Source organism: Piliocolobus tephrosceles, chromosome 1 (assembly GCF_002776525.5).
Source record: "Piliocolobus tephrosceles isolate RC106 chromosome 1, ASM277652v3, whole genome shotgun sequence".
NCBI classification, from domain to species: domain Eukaryota; kingdom Metazoa; phylum Chordata; class Mammalia; order Primates; family Cercopithecidae; genus Piliocolobus; species Piliocolobus tephrosceles.
In genome coordinates, this window is record NC_045434.1 from 181,247,442 (window position 1) to 181,265,228 (window position 17,787).

At 37.3% G+C, this 17,787-nt stretch overlaps 1 protein-coding gene across 23 annotated transcripts in view; it reads left to right on the top strand.

Moving 5' to 3' along the window:
- Nucleotides 1–17,787, top strand: part of SCMH1 (Scm polycomb group protein homolog 1) — a 232,510-nt gene that overhangs the window by 102,400 nt on the left and 112,323 nt on the right. For all 23 annotated transcript variants that reach the window (XR_002733497.1, XM_023221305.2, XM_023221302.2 and 20 more), the window contains 2 exons: nucleotides 11,741–11,829; nucleotides 15,599–15,842. Coding sequence is in view for 22 of the 23 variants with exons in the window: in XM_023221305.2 (XP_023077073.1) it covers nucleotides 11,741–11,829; nucleotides 15,599–15,842 (333 nt within the window). In the remaining variant the exon portion in view is untranslated. The remainder of the gene's footprint in view (nucleotides 1–11,740; nucleotides 11,830–15,598; nucleotides 15,843–17,787) is intronic.

A 17,787-nucleotide genomic window follows, 5' to 3' on the forward strand; every position in this document is an offset into this window, starting at 1 on the left:
TAAAAAGTCAGGAAACAACAGTTGCTGGAGAGGATGTGGAGAAATAGGAACACTTTTACACTGTTGGTGGGACTGTAAACTAGTTCAACCATTGTGGAAGACAGTGTGGTGATTCTTCAAGGGTCTAGAACTAGAAATACCGTTTGATCCAGCCATCCCATTACTGGGTATATACCCAAAGGATTATAAATCATGCTGCTATAAAGACACATGCACACGTATATTCATTGCAGCACTATTCACAATAGCAAAGACTTGGAACCAACCCAAATGTCCATCAGTGACAGACTGGATTAAGAAAACGTGGCACATATACACTATGGAATCCTGTGCAGCCATAAAAAAGAATGAGTGCATGTCCTTTGTAGGGACATGGATGAAGCTGGAAACAATCATTCTCAGCAAACTATCATAAGGACAAAAAACCAAACACCACATGTTCTCATTCATAGGTGGGAATTGAACAATGAGCATTTGGACACAGTAAGGGGAACATCACACACCAGGGCCTGTCACCAACATGGTACATGTATACATATGTAACAAACTTGCACGTTGTGCACATGTACTCTAGTACTTAATAATAATAATAAATAATAAAGTAAAAGTAGAATTCTATGATTCAGCAGTTCCATTTCTGGGTATATACTCAGAAGGACTGAAAGCAGGAACTTGGGCAGATAGTTGAATACCCATGTTTAGCAGCATTAGTCACAATAGCCAAAAGGTGGAAGCCACTCAAGTGTCCGTTGATGGAAGAATGGATAAAGAAAATGTTCACACATATGTACACACAGAAAGAGAGTGGGGTGGGGAAGAGAGAGAGATGCAATGGGAATATTATTCAGCCTTAAAGAGGAAGGAAATTGTAACACATGCTAAAACATAGGTGAACCTTGAAGACATGCTAAGTGTAATAAGCCAGTTATAAAAGCACAAATATTGTATGATTTCACTTAGATGAGATATCTAGAGAAAGAAAATTTATAGAGACAGAAAGTACAATAGTAATTTCCAGGATCTCGGGGAGGAGGAAGTGAAGAGGTTAATAATAGGTACAGAGTTTCAGCTGGGGAAAATGAAAATGTTCGGGAGATGGATGGTGGTGATAGTTGCCCAATAATGTGAATACACTTAATGTCACAGAACTGTACACTTTAAAATGATTAAAACTGTAAATTTGATAAATATTTTACCGCAATAAAAAATTACCAGGCATGCAAACAAGCAAAAGAAAAACTAACCAATTATAATAAGAATTCAGAAATCACACAGATTATAGAATTAATAGGCAAGGGCATTAAAGCAGTTGTTTATATTGCATATGTTCAAGAAAATAGAGGAAATTATAAGTAGAGAAATGTAGGATTTAGATTTAAACAAATTGAACTTCTAGAGGTAGAAAATACAATATAATATCTCAAGTGAAGAATAAACTGAATGATCCACAACATATTACTGCTGGAATTGCTGCAGGAGGAAGATCAGCATACTTAAAAACAGCAGTATAAACTATCCAAATGAAACACAGAGAGAAAAAGAACTGAAAAAGAAAGCATCAGTGAGCCATGGAACAACTTCACGTAGCCTATAACATATATAACTGGAGTCCTGAAGGAGAGATAGTGAGCACATAAGTAGTTATTAGAAAAATAATGCTTGAAAAATTTTCGAATACTATGAAAATTATAACTTCACAGATCAGAGAAGCTCAATGAACCCCAAGCAGGAGGAATATGAAATAAACCACACAAGGCACATCATCATCAAATTGCTGAAAACCCATGATAAAGAGAACAATCTTAAGAGCAGCGAGAGAAAAACAAGCACATGATATACAGAAGATCAAAGAATGACAGCAACTTCTCGTCAGAAACAGTGCAAGCCAGAATACAGTGGAGCAGCATTTTTAAGTTCTAAAAGGAAAAGAAGTTGTTAAGCTAGAATTCTATACCAAGCAAGAATGTCTTTCAAAAATAAAAATGAAATGAAGACGTTTGCAGACATATACAAAAGCTTAGAGAATTAATCACAAGCATATCAGTACTACAAGAAGTGTTAAGTGAAGTCCTTCAAGCAGGAAGAAAATGATAACATGGAAAAAATGGATCTCTGCAAAGCAATGAGGAAAATTTGTAGGTAAATATAATAAAATGTGTAGGTACATATAATAATTCAATAATAGCTAGGAACTCCTAAAAGAGCAATGTGCAGAGAGTAAGCCCGTTAGCTATTAAAACATACTTTAAAGCCTCTGTAATTAAAATTATATGGAACTGGCATGTGAATAGACAGGCTGAGCAGTGTAAAGTAAATAGCAAATCCAGAGATAGATCTGACTGTATATGAAAATCTGCTGTATGATAAAAGTAGTGTCGTAGTTTGCTGGGACTGTCAGTGAAATATCACAGACTGTCTGGCTTAAACAACAGAATTTTTTTTTTCTCATAGTTGTAAAGGCTAGAAAGTCCAAGGTCAAGATTCTGGCAGGGATTGTTTTCTAGTGAGGGTCCTCTTCTTGCTTGCAGACAGCCACCTTATGGCTGCCTTCTCACTGTGTTCTCATAGGAGAGGGAAGAAGGAAGGGAGAGAAGTGGAGGGAGAGGGAGAGAGTTCTTCCGCTTCTTATAAGGCCATAGTTCTGTCAAATTAGGGCTGTACCCCATGACTTCACTTAACCTTCATCATCTCCTAACAACCCTGTCTCCAGGTACAGTTATATTGGGGATTAGGACTTCAACATATAAATTTGGGGGATGGAGATTCAGTCCATGATAGTTGGCATATTAAATTGGATAAAATTGACTTTTTCATAAGTGACATTGGGATAAGTTGATAGCCATTAGGAAAAGATACAATTGAATCCATATATCACAGCATATGTCAGAATAAACTGCACATGCATTAGAGATCAAAATGTAAAAAAAATAACTATATGAGTACTAGGAAAACAAATTCCTTTATAAACTTGGGGTGGGGAAAGCCTTTTTAAATATGACTCAAAGTCTAGATAGACTGATAAATTTTACTTTGTAAAACATTTTTAGAGAAAAAAAATACTCCAAGCAAAGCTAAAAGACAAATGATAAATTGGAGAAAATATTTGCAACGTAAAGCACAGATAAATCTCCCTAATTCATAAAGAACACTCATAAATAGAAAAATTTTTAAAGACTAAAACCTATAGAAAAATGATCTTAAGGCATGAACAGTTGACAGAAGATACACAAATGGTCCTCAGACATATGAAAATACACACCACCCTTAATAAAATAAGTGCAGATTAAAACCACACTGAGATATTCTTTCTTACCAGATTGACAAAAATTCAAAAGCTTGAGGAGACAGCAAGGCTGTGGGGAAATAAGCGTTCTCTTTTTTTTTGCTGGGAACATGCAGAATGGTACAATTCACACTGGAGAGGGAGGGCATACGATTCAGCAGTATCTGAGAAAAGCCACATATGCATTTATTAGTTGACCCAGGGATCCCACTTCAGGAATTTGATTTTAAAGATATACTTCCACAAAAATAAAGCAACATACACAGGGTTGTTTTTTTTTTTTTTTTTTGCAACATTAAGAGATTGATTGAATGTAATATAGTACATTCACACAATGAAGTACCATTCAACCATAAAATAGAATGAGGAAGAGCTCTATAAACTAATATGGAGTGATTTCTAAGGTATATCATTAATGTGAAAAAAGAAAATTGCAAAAAGTATATATAATACGCTAACTTTTGAGAAAGAGAAGGGGAAATATGTATGTATATACATATACACACATATATAACACATGAGATTATACATTTTAAATTTATTTTTGGAAAAAGAAACACAGGAATATCAAGCCAAAAAATAATGAAAAGGCCACCCATTAGGCATGTCTTGAAATAAGTTAGAAAGTACTGGGATAAGAATGAGGCTTTTGAGAATACCTTTTAATATTCTTTTGACTTTTGAATTAAATATTTTACTTAATAAATAAAATTAAACTAAAAAAGATGAACAAAACAAACTCTAAAATTGGTTAGAAACAAACGAAACTGAATCAAATGGATATCATAACCACATTGAAAAAACTATTAATTCAAATAAATTTTTAATATAGAACCTTCACAGTATACTTTTAATATGGGGCATATTCTAAGGAAAAAATGGACTGCAAAGAAATTCTGACTTCTTAATAATGTTTGTGGTTTTGGCATGGCCATCTGAGACTAATTTTCTGATACTGAAAATAGAGTGAATGAATGAATAAGATTCTAATATGGAAAAAGATGAGGAAGAACCCTATAGTATTGGATTTGAATTGGAGAGTATCTGTATCTACTCTGGCCCTTAAAATATATGTATGCATCCTATTCAAGTAATACATATAAGTAACATATGACTTGTATATGTATTTGTATATACATATGGCTTTCCAGGCACTGTTCATTGAAAAGGCCTAGAAGCAATTACATCTCAATAGCAATGAGGACACCTTGAGTTTGGTTTCTGAAAATCACCTGATACACCTATAATCCCAACACTTCGGGAGGCAGAGGGAGGAGGACCCCTTGAACCTAGGAGTTTGAGACCAGCCTGAACAACATGGCAAGACCCCCATCTCTACCAGAAAACATTAAAAATGAGCTGGACATGGTGTGACACACCTGTGGTCCCAGCTACTTGGGAGGCTGAGGTGGGAGTATCCCGTTGAGTCTGGGAGGTCGAGGCTGAAGTGAGCCATGATCATGCTATTGCACTCCAGCCTGGGTGACAGAGTAAGACCCTTCTCCAAAAAAAAAAAAAAAAAAAATTAAAGTTGGAGGGAAGAAATCTCCTTTGCAGAATGCCAGCCAATAAATATAGAAAGAAGGAGGCCGGGCACAGTGGCTCACACCTGTAATCCCAGCACTTTGGGAGGCCAAGATGGGTGGATCACATGAGTCCAGGAGTTTGAGACCAGCCTGGGCAACATGGTGAAACTCTCTTCCTACAAAAAAACACAAAAATTATCTGGGCGTGATGACACGTACCTGTGGTGCCAGCTACTCAGGAGGCTGAAATGGAAGAATCGACTGAGCCTGGGAAGTTGAGGCTGCAGTAAGCCAAGATCTTGACACTGAATTTCAGCCTGGGGGACAAAGCGAAACCCTGTCTCAAAAAAATATGTAGAAAGAATGAGAGAAAATTACTTTTTTGCAACTATTTAAATAATTGAGTCAGGCAAGAGTAACCAATAAATGCTAAAACCATTAGGTAAAAAAACATATTGAGAAATAGGATATTCAGTCTCAAAGTTTCTCTCCACTGATTGCCTATTAATTACAAAGGGAAGTTACAGTGAAGAACACTGTCAGTCATCTCTTAACATGTGATCAAATTTTGTATCTTCAATAATTAGACAAACTGACATTATGTGCCTTCTGCAGTATTGCAATGAGAAATACTCCACATCACCTGTATAGTATTTTTAATCAAATCTCTTTAGCAGGCCAGGCCTAGCAGCTTATGCCTGTAATCCTAGCCAGCACTTTGGGAGGCTGAGGCGGGATGATTACTTGAGGCCAGAAATTCAAGACCAGCGTGGGCAATATAGCAAGCCCACCATCACTGCAAAAAATAGAAAAATTGGACAGGTGTGGTGGTGCACACCTTTCGTCCTAGCTGCTCAGGAGGATTGCCTGAGCCCAGGAGTTGAAGGATGCTGTGAACCTTGCACCACTGCACACCAGCCTGGGCAACAGAGCAAGACCCTGTCTCTAAATAAATAAATAAATAAATAAGCTCTTTAGCATGAATGTAATTATGAGGAAACAATCAGAAGAAGTCCAAACTATGGGACATTCTGTAAAATATAATCCAGACTCTTCAAAAATGTCAGTGTCATAAAAAGCAAAGGGCAACAGGACTATTCTACATTAATTCTACATGAAAGGAGACTGAAGAAACATGACAACCAAATGCAGTATGTAATTCTTGATTGGATCCTGTATTTAAAAATCAAACAGTTTTAAAGAACATTTTAGGGACAAATAAGAATATTTTTAATTAAATTTCCTGAGTGTGATAATACTGCAATTTTGTAGGGGAATGTCTTTTTTCAAATATACTGATGTATTTAGGGGTGAAGTGTCACAACATCTCCAACTTTCACATAGTTTAGGGGTGGAAGTATTAATATATGTAGATGAAAAGCAGATGTGGGAAAATGGTAATAGTTGTTGAATCTAGTTGAAGGGTACATAGTTGTTCATTATATAGTTTTTGCTATTTTCTCTAGGTTTATAACTTCAAAATAAAATTTAAAAAATAAAATTATGTAATTGTACATATGTGTGTGTGTTCATGTTCCTCAGGCCTCCTCTGGACTTCTTTCTAGAGTTGCTGAATCAGAAGCGCTAGGTAATGGGGCTTGGGATTCTGCATGGCAAAATGGCTGTCCTGAGATTCTGACACAACTGGTCTTTATTTGGAAAACATTGCTCTAGAAGAGCATCCTTTTCCATTAAAATCTTGTATGGTGTGTATGTATACGTATGTGTGTTATATTCTCATAAGGGATATTACTCCCTTGCAGAGGAGTCCTCCAAGGACAAAGCATGTAGTAGAGTACAATGATTCTTCTCAGTTATCTCAAAGCTACCACTCTTCTCCTCACAGCTCCCTGTTATTACTGACTGATTCTTCTACTTAATACTGTGATTGTTTCTTCTAAAGAGAGCTGTCTAGAGCATAGTTCTCAAACTTGGCTACCTGTTAAAATCACCTAGGGAGCTCTTAAAATTTTCAGGGTCTAGGCCTTAACTTCAGATCAGTTAAATAAGAATTTCTGGGAGTGGATCTGATGTATTCTTTAATGTTCCCCAGGGGATTCCAGTGTCCAAGTTTGAGAGTCACTGAGCTAGAGTAGAAGTTAGCCTCTATTGAGGCCCCTGGTCAAGTGAGTCAGGATCTCAGTGTAAACTGCTTACCTAGCAAATTTGGTCACATGCTCTAGTATATACAGTGACTTGAAAGGAATCCTTTGTATGTTTCTGTCACTGATCAATTCCTGGTGTGAATGCTGTTCTGTTACCTGCCACGAGAGGGCATGGACTATAATTATATTATAGTCCTGCTGCTCCACATGTATGTATGTATGTATTGAGGCAGAGTCTTGCTGTGTCACTCAAGCTGGAATGCAGTGGCACAATCATAGCTCACTGCAGCCTCGACATCCCTAGGCTACAGCAGTAATCCTGCATGAGCCTCCCACGTAGCTGGGAATACAAGCACACACCACCACACCTGTCTAATTTTTTCTATTTTTTGTAGAAACAAGGTCTCACTATGTTGCCTAGGCTGGTCTTTAAATTCTGGGCTGAAGTGATCCTCCTGCCTCAGTCTCCCAAAATGCTGGAATTACAGGTGAAAGCCACTGTGCCCAGCCTGCTGCTCCACACTTAAATCCAGTTTCATCAGTTAGCCAGTTTAAATAGATGGACCCTAGCTTATCCAGTGATCCCATAGTCTTGGGAGCACCTAGAAGCACTTTAGAAGTGGTTCTTTATGAAGTTTTAAAAAATAAATCCTTGTTAAACACAGAGCACTTGCAGCCTGTGTTTGGAATTAAAAGAGATCTGACTTTGTAATATTAACTTAGCCACTCACTACCTTAGTTGTGTGACTGCTAGTAAGTTGCTTTACCTTGACTTTTAACGTTGAGTTTCAGGGGCCTCACCTGCAAGATCATTAATAAATTCTGCCCCGTATGGTTTTTGTGGATTAAGTGGAATAACATGATAAAGCATTCATCAATTTTTGGCACTCATTTAATAAATGGAGGGGTTTTTTCCTTAATTCAATAAAACTATCAAGGATCTTCTAGTTGGAGAAGACATACACATTAAACTTTTTAAAAAGAAAATTCAGATGGTGATAAGGGCTAGGAGTAAGTAAGAAGGAAGCAGGATAGATTTAGGAGACTATTTTGAGTAGTCAAGGAACACCTTTCTGAGGAAGTGATGTCTCAGCAAATAACTAACTGTAAAGAGTTGATTAAAAGGTGTTTGAGGCAGAGGGAAACAGCTTGGTATATTTGAGAACAGAAAGACTAATGAAGGGGGGTGCAAGGGAGTGGTAAGAGATGAATAATGAGGAGTAAGCAAGGTCCAGATCATGTAAGCCTTGTAAACATGAATAATAAAGAGTTTAGATCTGTTTTGTGTTGTGAAATTTAAGCATAAGGTAATGTGACCTGATTTATATTTTTAAAAACTAAACATATTATTCTGACTGCAAAAGTAGAGGCCTGAGGTCCAGTTAGAAGGCTGTTGCAGTTGTCTAGGCAAGGTTTGACTCTGGCTTAGATAGGGTAATATAGCAGTAGAGATGGTGAAATGTGGGTTGATCTAGCATATATTAAGCAGGAAAGCCATCAAGACTTGCTGATTAATTGGGTTTGGTGGGTTATAGAAAGGGAAAAATCAAGGATTACTTCTGGTCTTTTTGGTCTGAGCACCTGGGTTTAGTAGGGGGTGCCACCTATTAAACTGAGATGGGATAACTGGAGGAAAGAACAAGTTTGGAGGGAATAGTAGAATCAAGAGTACTATCTTATACTTACTCATTTTATGATTTCTTAGACATCCAAGTAGAGTTATAGACTGAGGTAGTTGGATATGTGAACATGAAACCCAGAGCAGAGGTTTGGGCTAGATATATAAATTGACAGTCATCATTTAACAGGAAGAAAGTGGGGGCCAAGAAGAAGACAGAAGCAATGACTGATCACTGAGGTACTCTACATTTAGAGGTTAGGATTTCCTCTTACCCACCTGTCCTTTTCCTTATAGACACCCTAGGTCATTGCCTAATTTGAATATAGCCTCAAATTATCTTCCTTATTTTCTCTCTTTCACAAGTTTATGACTCCAACTCTTCTTACCTAGAGACAGTGTGGTAGGACTGAGTGATAAAATATTTGAAGATATTAACGTGATGATTAGTTATGAAAGCTCTGGAGACAAAGTAGTTGGGTTCATATGCTGACTCTGCCATTTACTAACTTACTCACTTTGGATATTTTACTTAATTTCTCTAAGCCTCAGTTTTTTCATCTATAGTTATAAAAATAATAGCCAGTATTTAACTCCTGCCTATATGCCAGGCAGTGTTTTAAGTCCTTTGTGTGTATTAGCTTATTTAATCCTTAGAACAGCCCATTGATTCTTTTTTTTTTTTTTTTGAGACGGAGTCTTGCTCTGTTGCCCGGGCTGGAGTGCAGTGGCCGGATCTCAGCTCACTGCAAGCTCCGCCTCCCGGGTTTACGCCATTCTCCTGCCTCAGCCTCCCGAGTAGCTGGGACTACAGGCGCCCGCCACCTCGCCCGGCTAGTTTTTTGTATTTTTTAGTAGAGACGGGGTTTCACAGTGTTAGCCAGGATGGTCTCGATCTCCTGACCTCGTGATCTGCCCGTCTCGGCCTCCCAAAGTGCTGGGATTACAGGCTTGAGCCACCACGCCTGGCCAGCCCATTGATTCTTATCCCACGCTGTTGTTGAGGAAACTGAAGCTAGAGAGAGGTTTTGTAATTTTCCAAAAATTATATACCTGGCAAGCAGCAGGGCTGAATTTAAACTCAGACAGTCTGGCCCCAGAAACAGTGCTACTCTTCTAGTATCTGATTCGAAATAGTAGTAGTGATCCACTGCAAATGCTTAGCACAAGGAGCTGGCTCATGATATGTGTACAATAAACGTTAACTTTTGGAGGCAACGTAATGTAATAAAACAGATAGTGTAATAAACATAGTGTAATAAAAGAGAACCAAATAAGAAGTCTTGGGGTTCCAGCCTGACACTATGAGATTGGCTTGTGTGACCATGAACAGGTTTCGTAGCCTCTTGACTTGGCAGTTTTGTCATCTGCAATGTAAGATCTTTGTACTTCATGGCCTCTGAGGTCCCTTTCAATGTTAAAATTATCTACTATCTATGATTGCCCAAGAATATTGAGATAAATTACGGATATACTTGAATTTGAAGGGATAGAGTCCCACATCACCTAATGGGTTGAGGAATAAGATATCTTAGCAATGTCTTGGGTTCATAATATTCTGCTTTGTCACTGTACTCTTGAAGGATCCTGCTGGTAGTGAAACCTAGTAAAGAACCACATACTTTGTTATCCAACCACCATATATTGAAATCTGTCTCCACCATTTACTAGCATGATCCTAGACAAGCTGCTTCTCTGAGTTTTCATTTTATATCATCTATAGAGTAAGGATAATAATAGTGCCTGCCCATGTTATTATTTCAAATATTGAGTAAGAAATGACATATAAAATGTTTACTACATGGTAGGCATTCAATATATATTAACTATTATGATAATATTGTAATGATTTCCAGAACTGAGAGGATTTTTTAGCTCCTTAAGCTTCAGATGAGATAGAAACCCCTCAGTAACCCCACCTCAAAAATGGAATTGGGAATTACATGGCTAGGCACTCTACTCATTGATAACTATAGGCATGAAACCTGAATTTTCTAATTGTGCAGGCCTCCCTATACCAAGGTGTACAAACCACTTCTCTAAAACAGTAGTGCCTTGCTTTACCTTATCCGTAGGTGTACCAAACCACTCATGGCAAAGCTGCTCTGGGTTTGGCTTGCTTCAGCCCTCCCTGACCTAAGGAGAGTTGTTTTCCCACATACACACCACGCCTGAATTTCTGGAGGGATTTAATTTTTTAAAACCACAGTCAAAAGAAGAATAGCAGTTAAAAACCCAGCTCAAACCAGGTTAGAGAGAGAAAAAAGGAGGAGGCAGGAATTATTAACTTATATAACCGAGAAGTCCAAGGATTTATGTGGTGTTGAGTGTCTGAGTACAGGGTTTTAAACACTGTTATGTCTCTCCATTCCATGCCTTAACTTTGGCTTTATTCTCAGTTCTGTTCTCCATGTAGCAGTGCCCAAACCGCGAACATCCTTATGAGCATGTTCTCAGACAAAGAAAGATTTTCTTCTCCCATGTCAATCTCATGTCAGAAGACAACTGGCCTAACTTGGGACATAGACACATATACACTCTTGGTCTAGGGGAATTTGATGCTCTTAAAGAGCTTCTTTTTACTCTTAATGCAAAATGAAGACTTTTGGATAGGACGATCCTCTCCAATGTCATTCCTTGGTCCTTAGTTGTTTAAGTAAACAATGAACTTCAAAAAGTATTTTGTACTCAGTGTGTGTATGTGTGCAAGACAGAAAGTGATAGAGAAGTAGTGAGTTAGTTTATACTGAGAGGAACCAAAATTATTTACTTATATATTGGGTTTATCAGTTGACATGTTTGGTTTCTTCTTAAGAGATTATTAGATCCCCTTTCATACTCTACTGTCCAGATCATCTCTAAGTATTCGTTAATCCTATCACATCATTTTTGGATTTTTCAAGGAAAGTTTTCTAGGTATTATGTTGTGTGTTCTGTAATACTTGTCTTAGTCAGGAAACTTGGTTTGGAGACTCTGTCCCACTATTTACAGCATTACCTTGGACAAGTTACGTTCTCTCTTATGTGCCTCATTTTCTTCATCTGTCTAATGAGGTGTTTCTTCTTTTTAACCCTTAAGTCCTTTCTTAACAGTCTGTGATTCTGTAACTATCACAGCATAGGAGTAGCTGGATTGTAAAGGCGGAACTTGATATCACCATTCATTTTTGAAACATTTTAAATCTGTTGCCCATTATGCTTGCTGCAGGATTTCGGCTGAATGCATCTTCTTGGCCCATGTTCCTTTTGAAGACGTTAAATGGAGCAGAGATGGCTCCCATCAGGATTTTCCACAAGGTACGCTAACCCTCATATATCACCAGCTCCCAGCTGCTTAAGGTTAAATATTGAGCCATTGATGTCCACATTTACTTATGGCCTAAAGATGCCTTCTCAGAAATTAGTTCAGAAGGATTTTTTAGTAGCTTATGAAGCAGCAATTATCCCCAGAGGAATATATTAGACTATAAGGTCCCATATATTAGATTATATGGTCCCAGCTGCCAGTAATCTCTGTCTACCTGTCGGGGTTGTTAAGAAGTTAAAATGTATTATTAGTAGAATATATGAAATGTAATACAAATATGAAGGAGCTATTCTTATTATAGATCTTGGAGTTCTGTAGAGTTCATGTTCTAAACAGAGAAAAGAAGGAGACTATTTTTGCTGTCTACAATATGTTTGGGAATTTATATATACTATCTCATGTAATACCCACAGCTAACTTTATGAACTAAGAATTAGTATTTCCATTTAAAAGTTAAGGAAACAAATACTTTTGAATTGGGAGCTTGCTCAAGATCACGTGGCTAGTAAGTGGCAGAACAGGGACCCAAAACCTGTTTTTGTTCTTGCTTCTCAAGAAGTGAGGCAATGAGTCTATCTGTTGAATTTTCTAATGGGGTAAAAGTTACTGTAAAGTGTATTGAATTAGATTTGCCTATGCTGCTAGTTAAGTCTCAACACTAAGAGCATCCTGCTTCTGAATTACCTAGCACCTGTGTAACTCAGGAGTAGTTATTGTATTCTTTGGGACTAGAAATAAAGATGAGTTTTAGATTTTGCTATGCCAGCTATGCAGTTAAAATCTTAAAGGGATCTGCCAAGACTCCAAGTAGAATGTTTAATTTCTGGATCAGTGGAGGGGGAAAATAGAAGAAAACTCAGTTGATTGAAAAGGAGAAAAAAAGAACTTTGGAAATTGAAATTAAATAAAAACATAGACAATAAGATAGTTGTAATAAATTCAGATATGTTAATTATCACAAGAAATGAGCTTAAGCTCATTATAAGCATACATAGATCAGATTTTTAAAAATCTAGCTATATGCTATGTATAAGAGACACTAAAAATAATGACAACAATGTTGAAAGCAAAAGAATATCTACAGAGAATGGGGATGATGGAAAACAAATTTTTTAATTTTTTAAAAAAAGAATATGAAAGATGTGTCAGATGAACTTTTATCAAAATAAAGCTGGTATAAACTATACGGAAATCACACAAGACTTTGATACTAAAAGTCTAAATGATGCTAAAAGCATTGAGTCCAGGAATTTGAGACCATTCTGGGCCACACGTAGCAAGACCCCATCTCTAGAAAAAATGTAAAAATTAGCTGCGAGTGGTGGCATGTGCCTGTAGTCTCTGCTACTTGGGAGGCTGAGGTGGAAGAATCGCTTAAGCTCACAAGGTTGAGGCTGCAGAGGCTGCAGGGAGCTGTGTTTGCACCATTGCACTCCAGCCTGGGTGACACAGCAAGACCCTGTTTCTAAAAATAAAAAAAAAAACACATTAAAGAGGTCACTATCTAATGATAAAGTATAGTTCTTCAGGCAGACAAAACAGTCATAAATGTACATGCTCCTAGAAAATGTAATCTCAAAGTATAATAGAGTAAAATTTGACAAAAGTGAAATTGGAAAATCCATAAATCACTGAGGAATATTTTAAGATTTATCTCTTAACAGTCAAGCACACAAAGAATTTGTAACAATCAAGCACACAAGAATTTGTATGTCAGTCAGCATAAGCTAATAATCAGTATTGAATAAGTTGGTCAATTTTTAAAAATCACTGTATTTGCATTTAAAGTAACAGTTAAATTTGAATGATTTGAAAATAAATTTTTTAAATGCCACTTATGATAGCAATGGAATTGTAATTTGCCTAGAAAAAAAGTTAGTGAAAAAGCATGAGATATTTATAGAGGAAATTTTTAAATGTATGTTGAAGAAATCTGCATTAAAGAAATCTTGGCCAGGCACGGTGGCTCATGCCTATAATCCCAGCACTTTTTGGGAGGCCGAGGTGTACGGATCACTTGAGGTCAGGAGTTTGAGACCAACTTGGGCAACATGGTAAAACCCCATCTCTACAAAAACTACAAAAATTAGCCTAGTGTGGTGGCATGTGCCTGTAATCCCAGCTACTTGGGAGGCTGAGGTAGGAGGATCACTTGACCCTGGGAGGCAGAGGTTGCTGTGAGCCAAGATTATACCACTGCACTCCAGCCTGGGTGACAGAGCCAGACCCTTTCTCCAAAAAAAGAAAGAACGAAATCTTAGCAAATGGAAAAGACTATCATGTTTGTGGATGGGAAGGCTTGATAGTATATAATAAAGGTTATTTCCACCCAAATTCATCTATAAATTCATTGTAATTCCAGTCAGAATCCTAATAGGGTTTGTATATGGAACTTGAAAAACTAATTGAAATGTATATGAAAGATGGAGAATGAACAGCAAAAACAATATTGAAGAATGACAAAGTAGGGGGACTTTTCCTATCAGATATCCATTTAATAAGACTATGTTATTGTTACAGGATCAGGCAGTAAGATTAAGGGAACAGAATAGAATGTACAACACAGTTTTTGAAACTTGATCTATGTAACTGCATTACAAATAGCACCCAGGAACTGTCCACACTTCTGGTGAAAGTATACAATGTTACAACCCCTTTGGAGGACAAATTAACAATATTTGATAAAGCAGAAGATGTATATATCTGCCCTATAACCCAGGAATTCTACACCTAGATGTATAACCTAAAGAAACCTTCCCACATGTGTACAAAGAAGTGCAAGAATGTTGGTTAAAACTCTTTTAAAATAGTAAACAATTGGGCTGGGTGCTGTGGCTCACGCCTGTAATCCCAGCACTTTGGGAGGCCAAGACGGGTAGATCACAAGGTCAGGAGATCAAAACCATCCTGGCTAACACGGTGAAACCCCGTCTCTACTAAAAATACAAAAAAAGAAAATTAGCCAGGTGTGGTGGTGGGCACCTGTAGTCCCAGCTACTCGGGAAGCTGAGGCAGGAGAATGGTGTGAACCCGAGAGGCAGAGCTTGCAGTGAGTGGAGATCACACCACTGCACTCCAGCCTGGGTGACAGAATGAGACTCCATCTCAGGAAAAATAAAAATAAAAAAATTAGTAAACAATTGGGAAGAACTTTAAATGTCCAAAGGAGAATGAATAAATTTTGATATATACATACAATGAAATACTATTACGAGTTAAAATGAACTTGAAATACTATTACGAGTTAAAATGTATCAACATGAGCAAATTTCAAAAGCATACTGTGGAACAAATAAGCAAATTGTACAATGATATATGCAGTATACTACAATTTATATAAAATTTAAAAGTAGGCAAATGGATATGTACGTATATAGTAAAATATAAAACATGCATGGGTAGCTGTTACCTCCATGGTAGGTGGAGGGGGAATGGAATATGGGAAAGGCACAAAGGGAGATTCAACTTTATCTGCAACCTTTTATTTCCTTTTTTAAAAAGCTGAAGCAAAGTTGTCAAAATGTTAGGATTAATTAAGTAATACTTTAAATATTTAAATATTTTAAATTTTTAAATAAAATATTTTAAATTAAATATTTTAAATACTTTAAAGTAATACTGTAATTTAAAAGAAAGGCTATATATCCATTATAAATCTTATATAGCAGTCACTTTTTAATCATCCAAATGAGATAGTAGTCTATTGGCATAATGGCCTCTTTTTGTGTCTAGTTGTGTATATTTCTGTTTCTTATCTAGGAGCCACCATCGCCTTCCCACAACTTCTTCAAAATGGGAATGAAGCTAGAAGCTGTGGACAGGAAGAACCCTCATTTCATTTGCCCAGCCACTATTGGGGAGGTTCGGGGCTCAGAGGTGCTTGTCACTTTTGATGGGTGGCGAGGGGCCTTTGACTACTGGTGCCGCTTCGACTCCCGGGACATCTTCCCTGTGGGCTGGTGTTCCTTGACTGGAGACAACCTACAGCCTCCTGGCACCAAAGGTAAAGGCCCATCTACATGCTCTTGAAATCATGACCCAGATGATAAGGCAGATTACCCAGTCTGTCATGATCATGTCTTCACCAGTATGCAGGGGAGGAGAAAGGGCCAGCAGCTTAGGTAACAACCCAGGTCTACCAGGGAGCAATTAGAAACAGTAAGTATTAAGTGTCAAATGAAGCTGCATGTGGCATTTGGGATAAAGTAATCATTCCTTGCTCTACATATCCTGGTTTATTCTCAGGCAACTAGCTTTTCATCTCTCTTACTTTTGTCCCTAACCCATTTCAAAGTTTGAGTACTAGTATTCCCAAGGCACACACCTTCCTCTGACCTTAGGGGCTTTGGATAAGAGCTGGAGTAACACTGTATTGTGAAAATAGTTGAGAAGCACTGTAGCAGGATGATAAAAAGAACAAGCTTTGAAGTAAGATAGACATGGGTTTGAGGTCCATCTCTGCCTTTTATCAGTTGTGTAGTTCCTTAAACTACAAATTCCACATCATGAAGTAAAAAACCTACTTCATGAAGTTATTTTGAGGAATAAATGAGATTACATGGGTAAAATGCTTACATCTGATGACTAGCAAGTGCTAAACAAATTTTTATTGTATTACTGCTGCCATTATATTCTATATTATAACTATAACATACTATATGATTATTACAATATGCTATATTATCATTATTATAATACTATTATTATAAAACTAACCACTACCAATGAGAGAGTATATATAAAGTACTAGAATAGTGCCACAGACTAAATGAACAGTAAAATGATACAGATGATGACAGTGGAAAAGATCCAGAATAGATTTCGAGGTAGCTGCTTTTAGTAAAGATAATAATAATAATCTCATCCTCTTAAGTCTAAAAAATACTGGTGAATCTAAGGGAATGAAAAGTCCCCCTTCTTATTGTCTGAGGATCTCTTTTCTAAACCTGTGTTGAATTCATTCATTCAATTAGCCAAATATTTATTGAGCATCTAATTGTAAGCCAAGCTGAGAATACACAAGTGACAAAAATGAACAACATTGCTGTGCTCATGACGTTTCCATTCTAGTTGGCTGAAACAGATGGTAAACATTTAAATCAAGAAATAAGATAATTTCATATAGATAATTTTTTTTGTTTTTGTAGAGACGGGGTTTCACCGTGTTAGCCAGGATGGTCTCGATCTCCTGACCTCGTGATCCGCCCGTCTCGGCCTCCCAAAGTGCTGGGATTACAGGCTTGAGCCACCACGCCCGGCCTAGTTTTTTTGTATTTTTTAGTTATAGACAGAAATAAAATAATTTCTCCTAAGGAAATAAAGTATGATGGGATAGTGATAGTGAAGGTATAATTGTAAAGAGTTTTTTTTTTGTTTAATAGCTCTATTGAAATATAATTGACATAAGATAAATGGCATGCATTTAAAGTATACAATTTGAAAAGTTTTGACATATGTATACATCCATGAAACCATTACCACAGTGAAAACAATGAACATATTTATCATTCACAGAAGTTCTTTGTAGAGGGGAAGCTTGTTTAGGTACAATTTCTTTTCAAGAAAATTTGTCTGAAAAGTTGATACTTGAATTGAGACCTGAATGATGAGAAGAAGTCATCCAAGGAAAGAGACTTCCAACCAGGCAGAAGGAACAACTCATATAATGATGCTGAGACGTGAGTGAGTTTATTATGTTCCAAGGGCAGAAAGCAGACTGCTCTGGCTAGAATGCATTGCCTGAGCAAGAAAGTGGTACAAGGGGCTGGGTGCAGTGGCTCACATCTGTAATCCCAGCACTTTGGGAGGCTGAAGCAGGTGGATCACCTAAGTCAGGAGTTTGAGACCACCCTGGCCAACATGGTGAAGCCCTATCTCTACTAAAAATACAAAAATTAGCAGGGCGTGGTGGTACATGCCTGTAATCTCAGCTACTCAGGAGGCTGAGG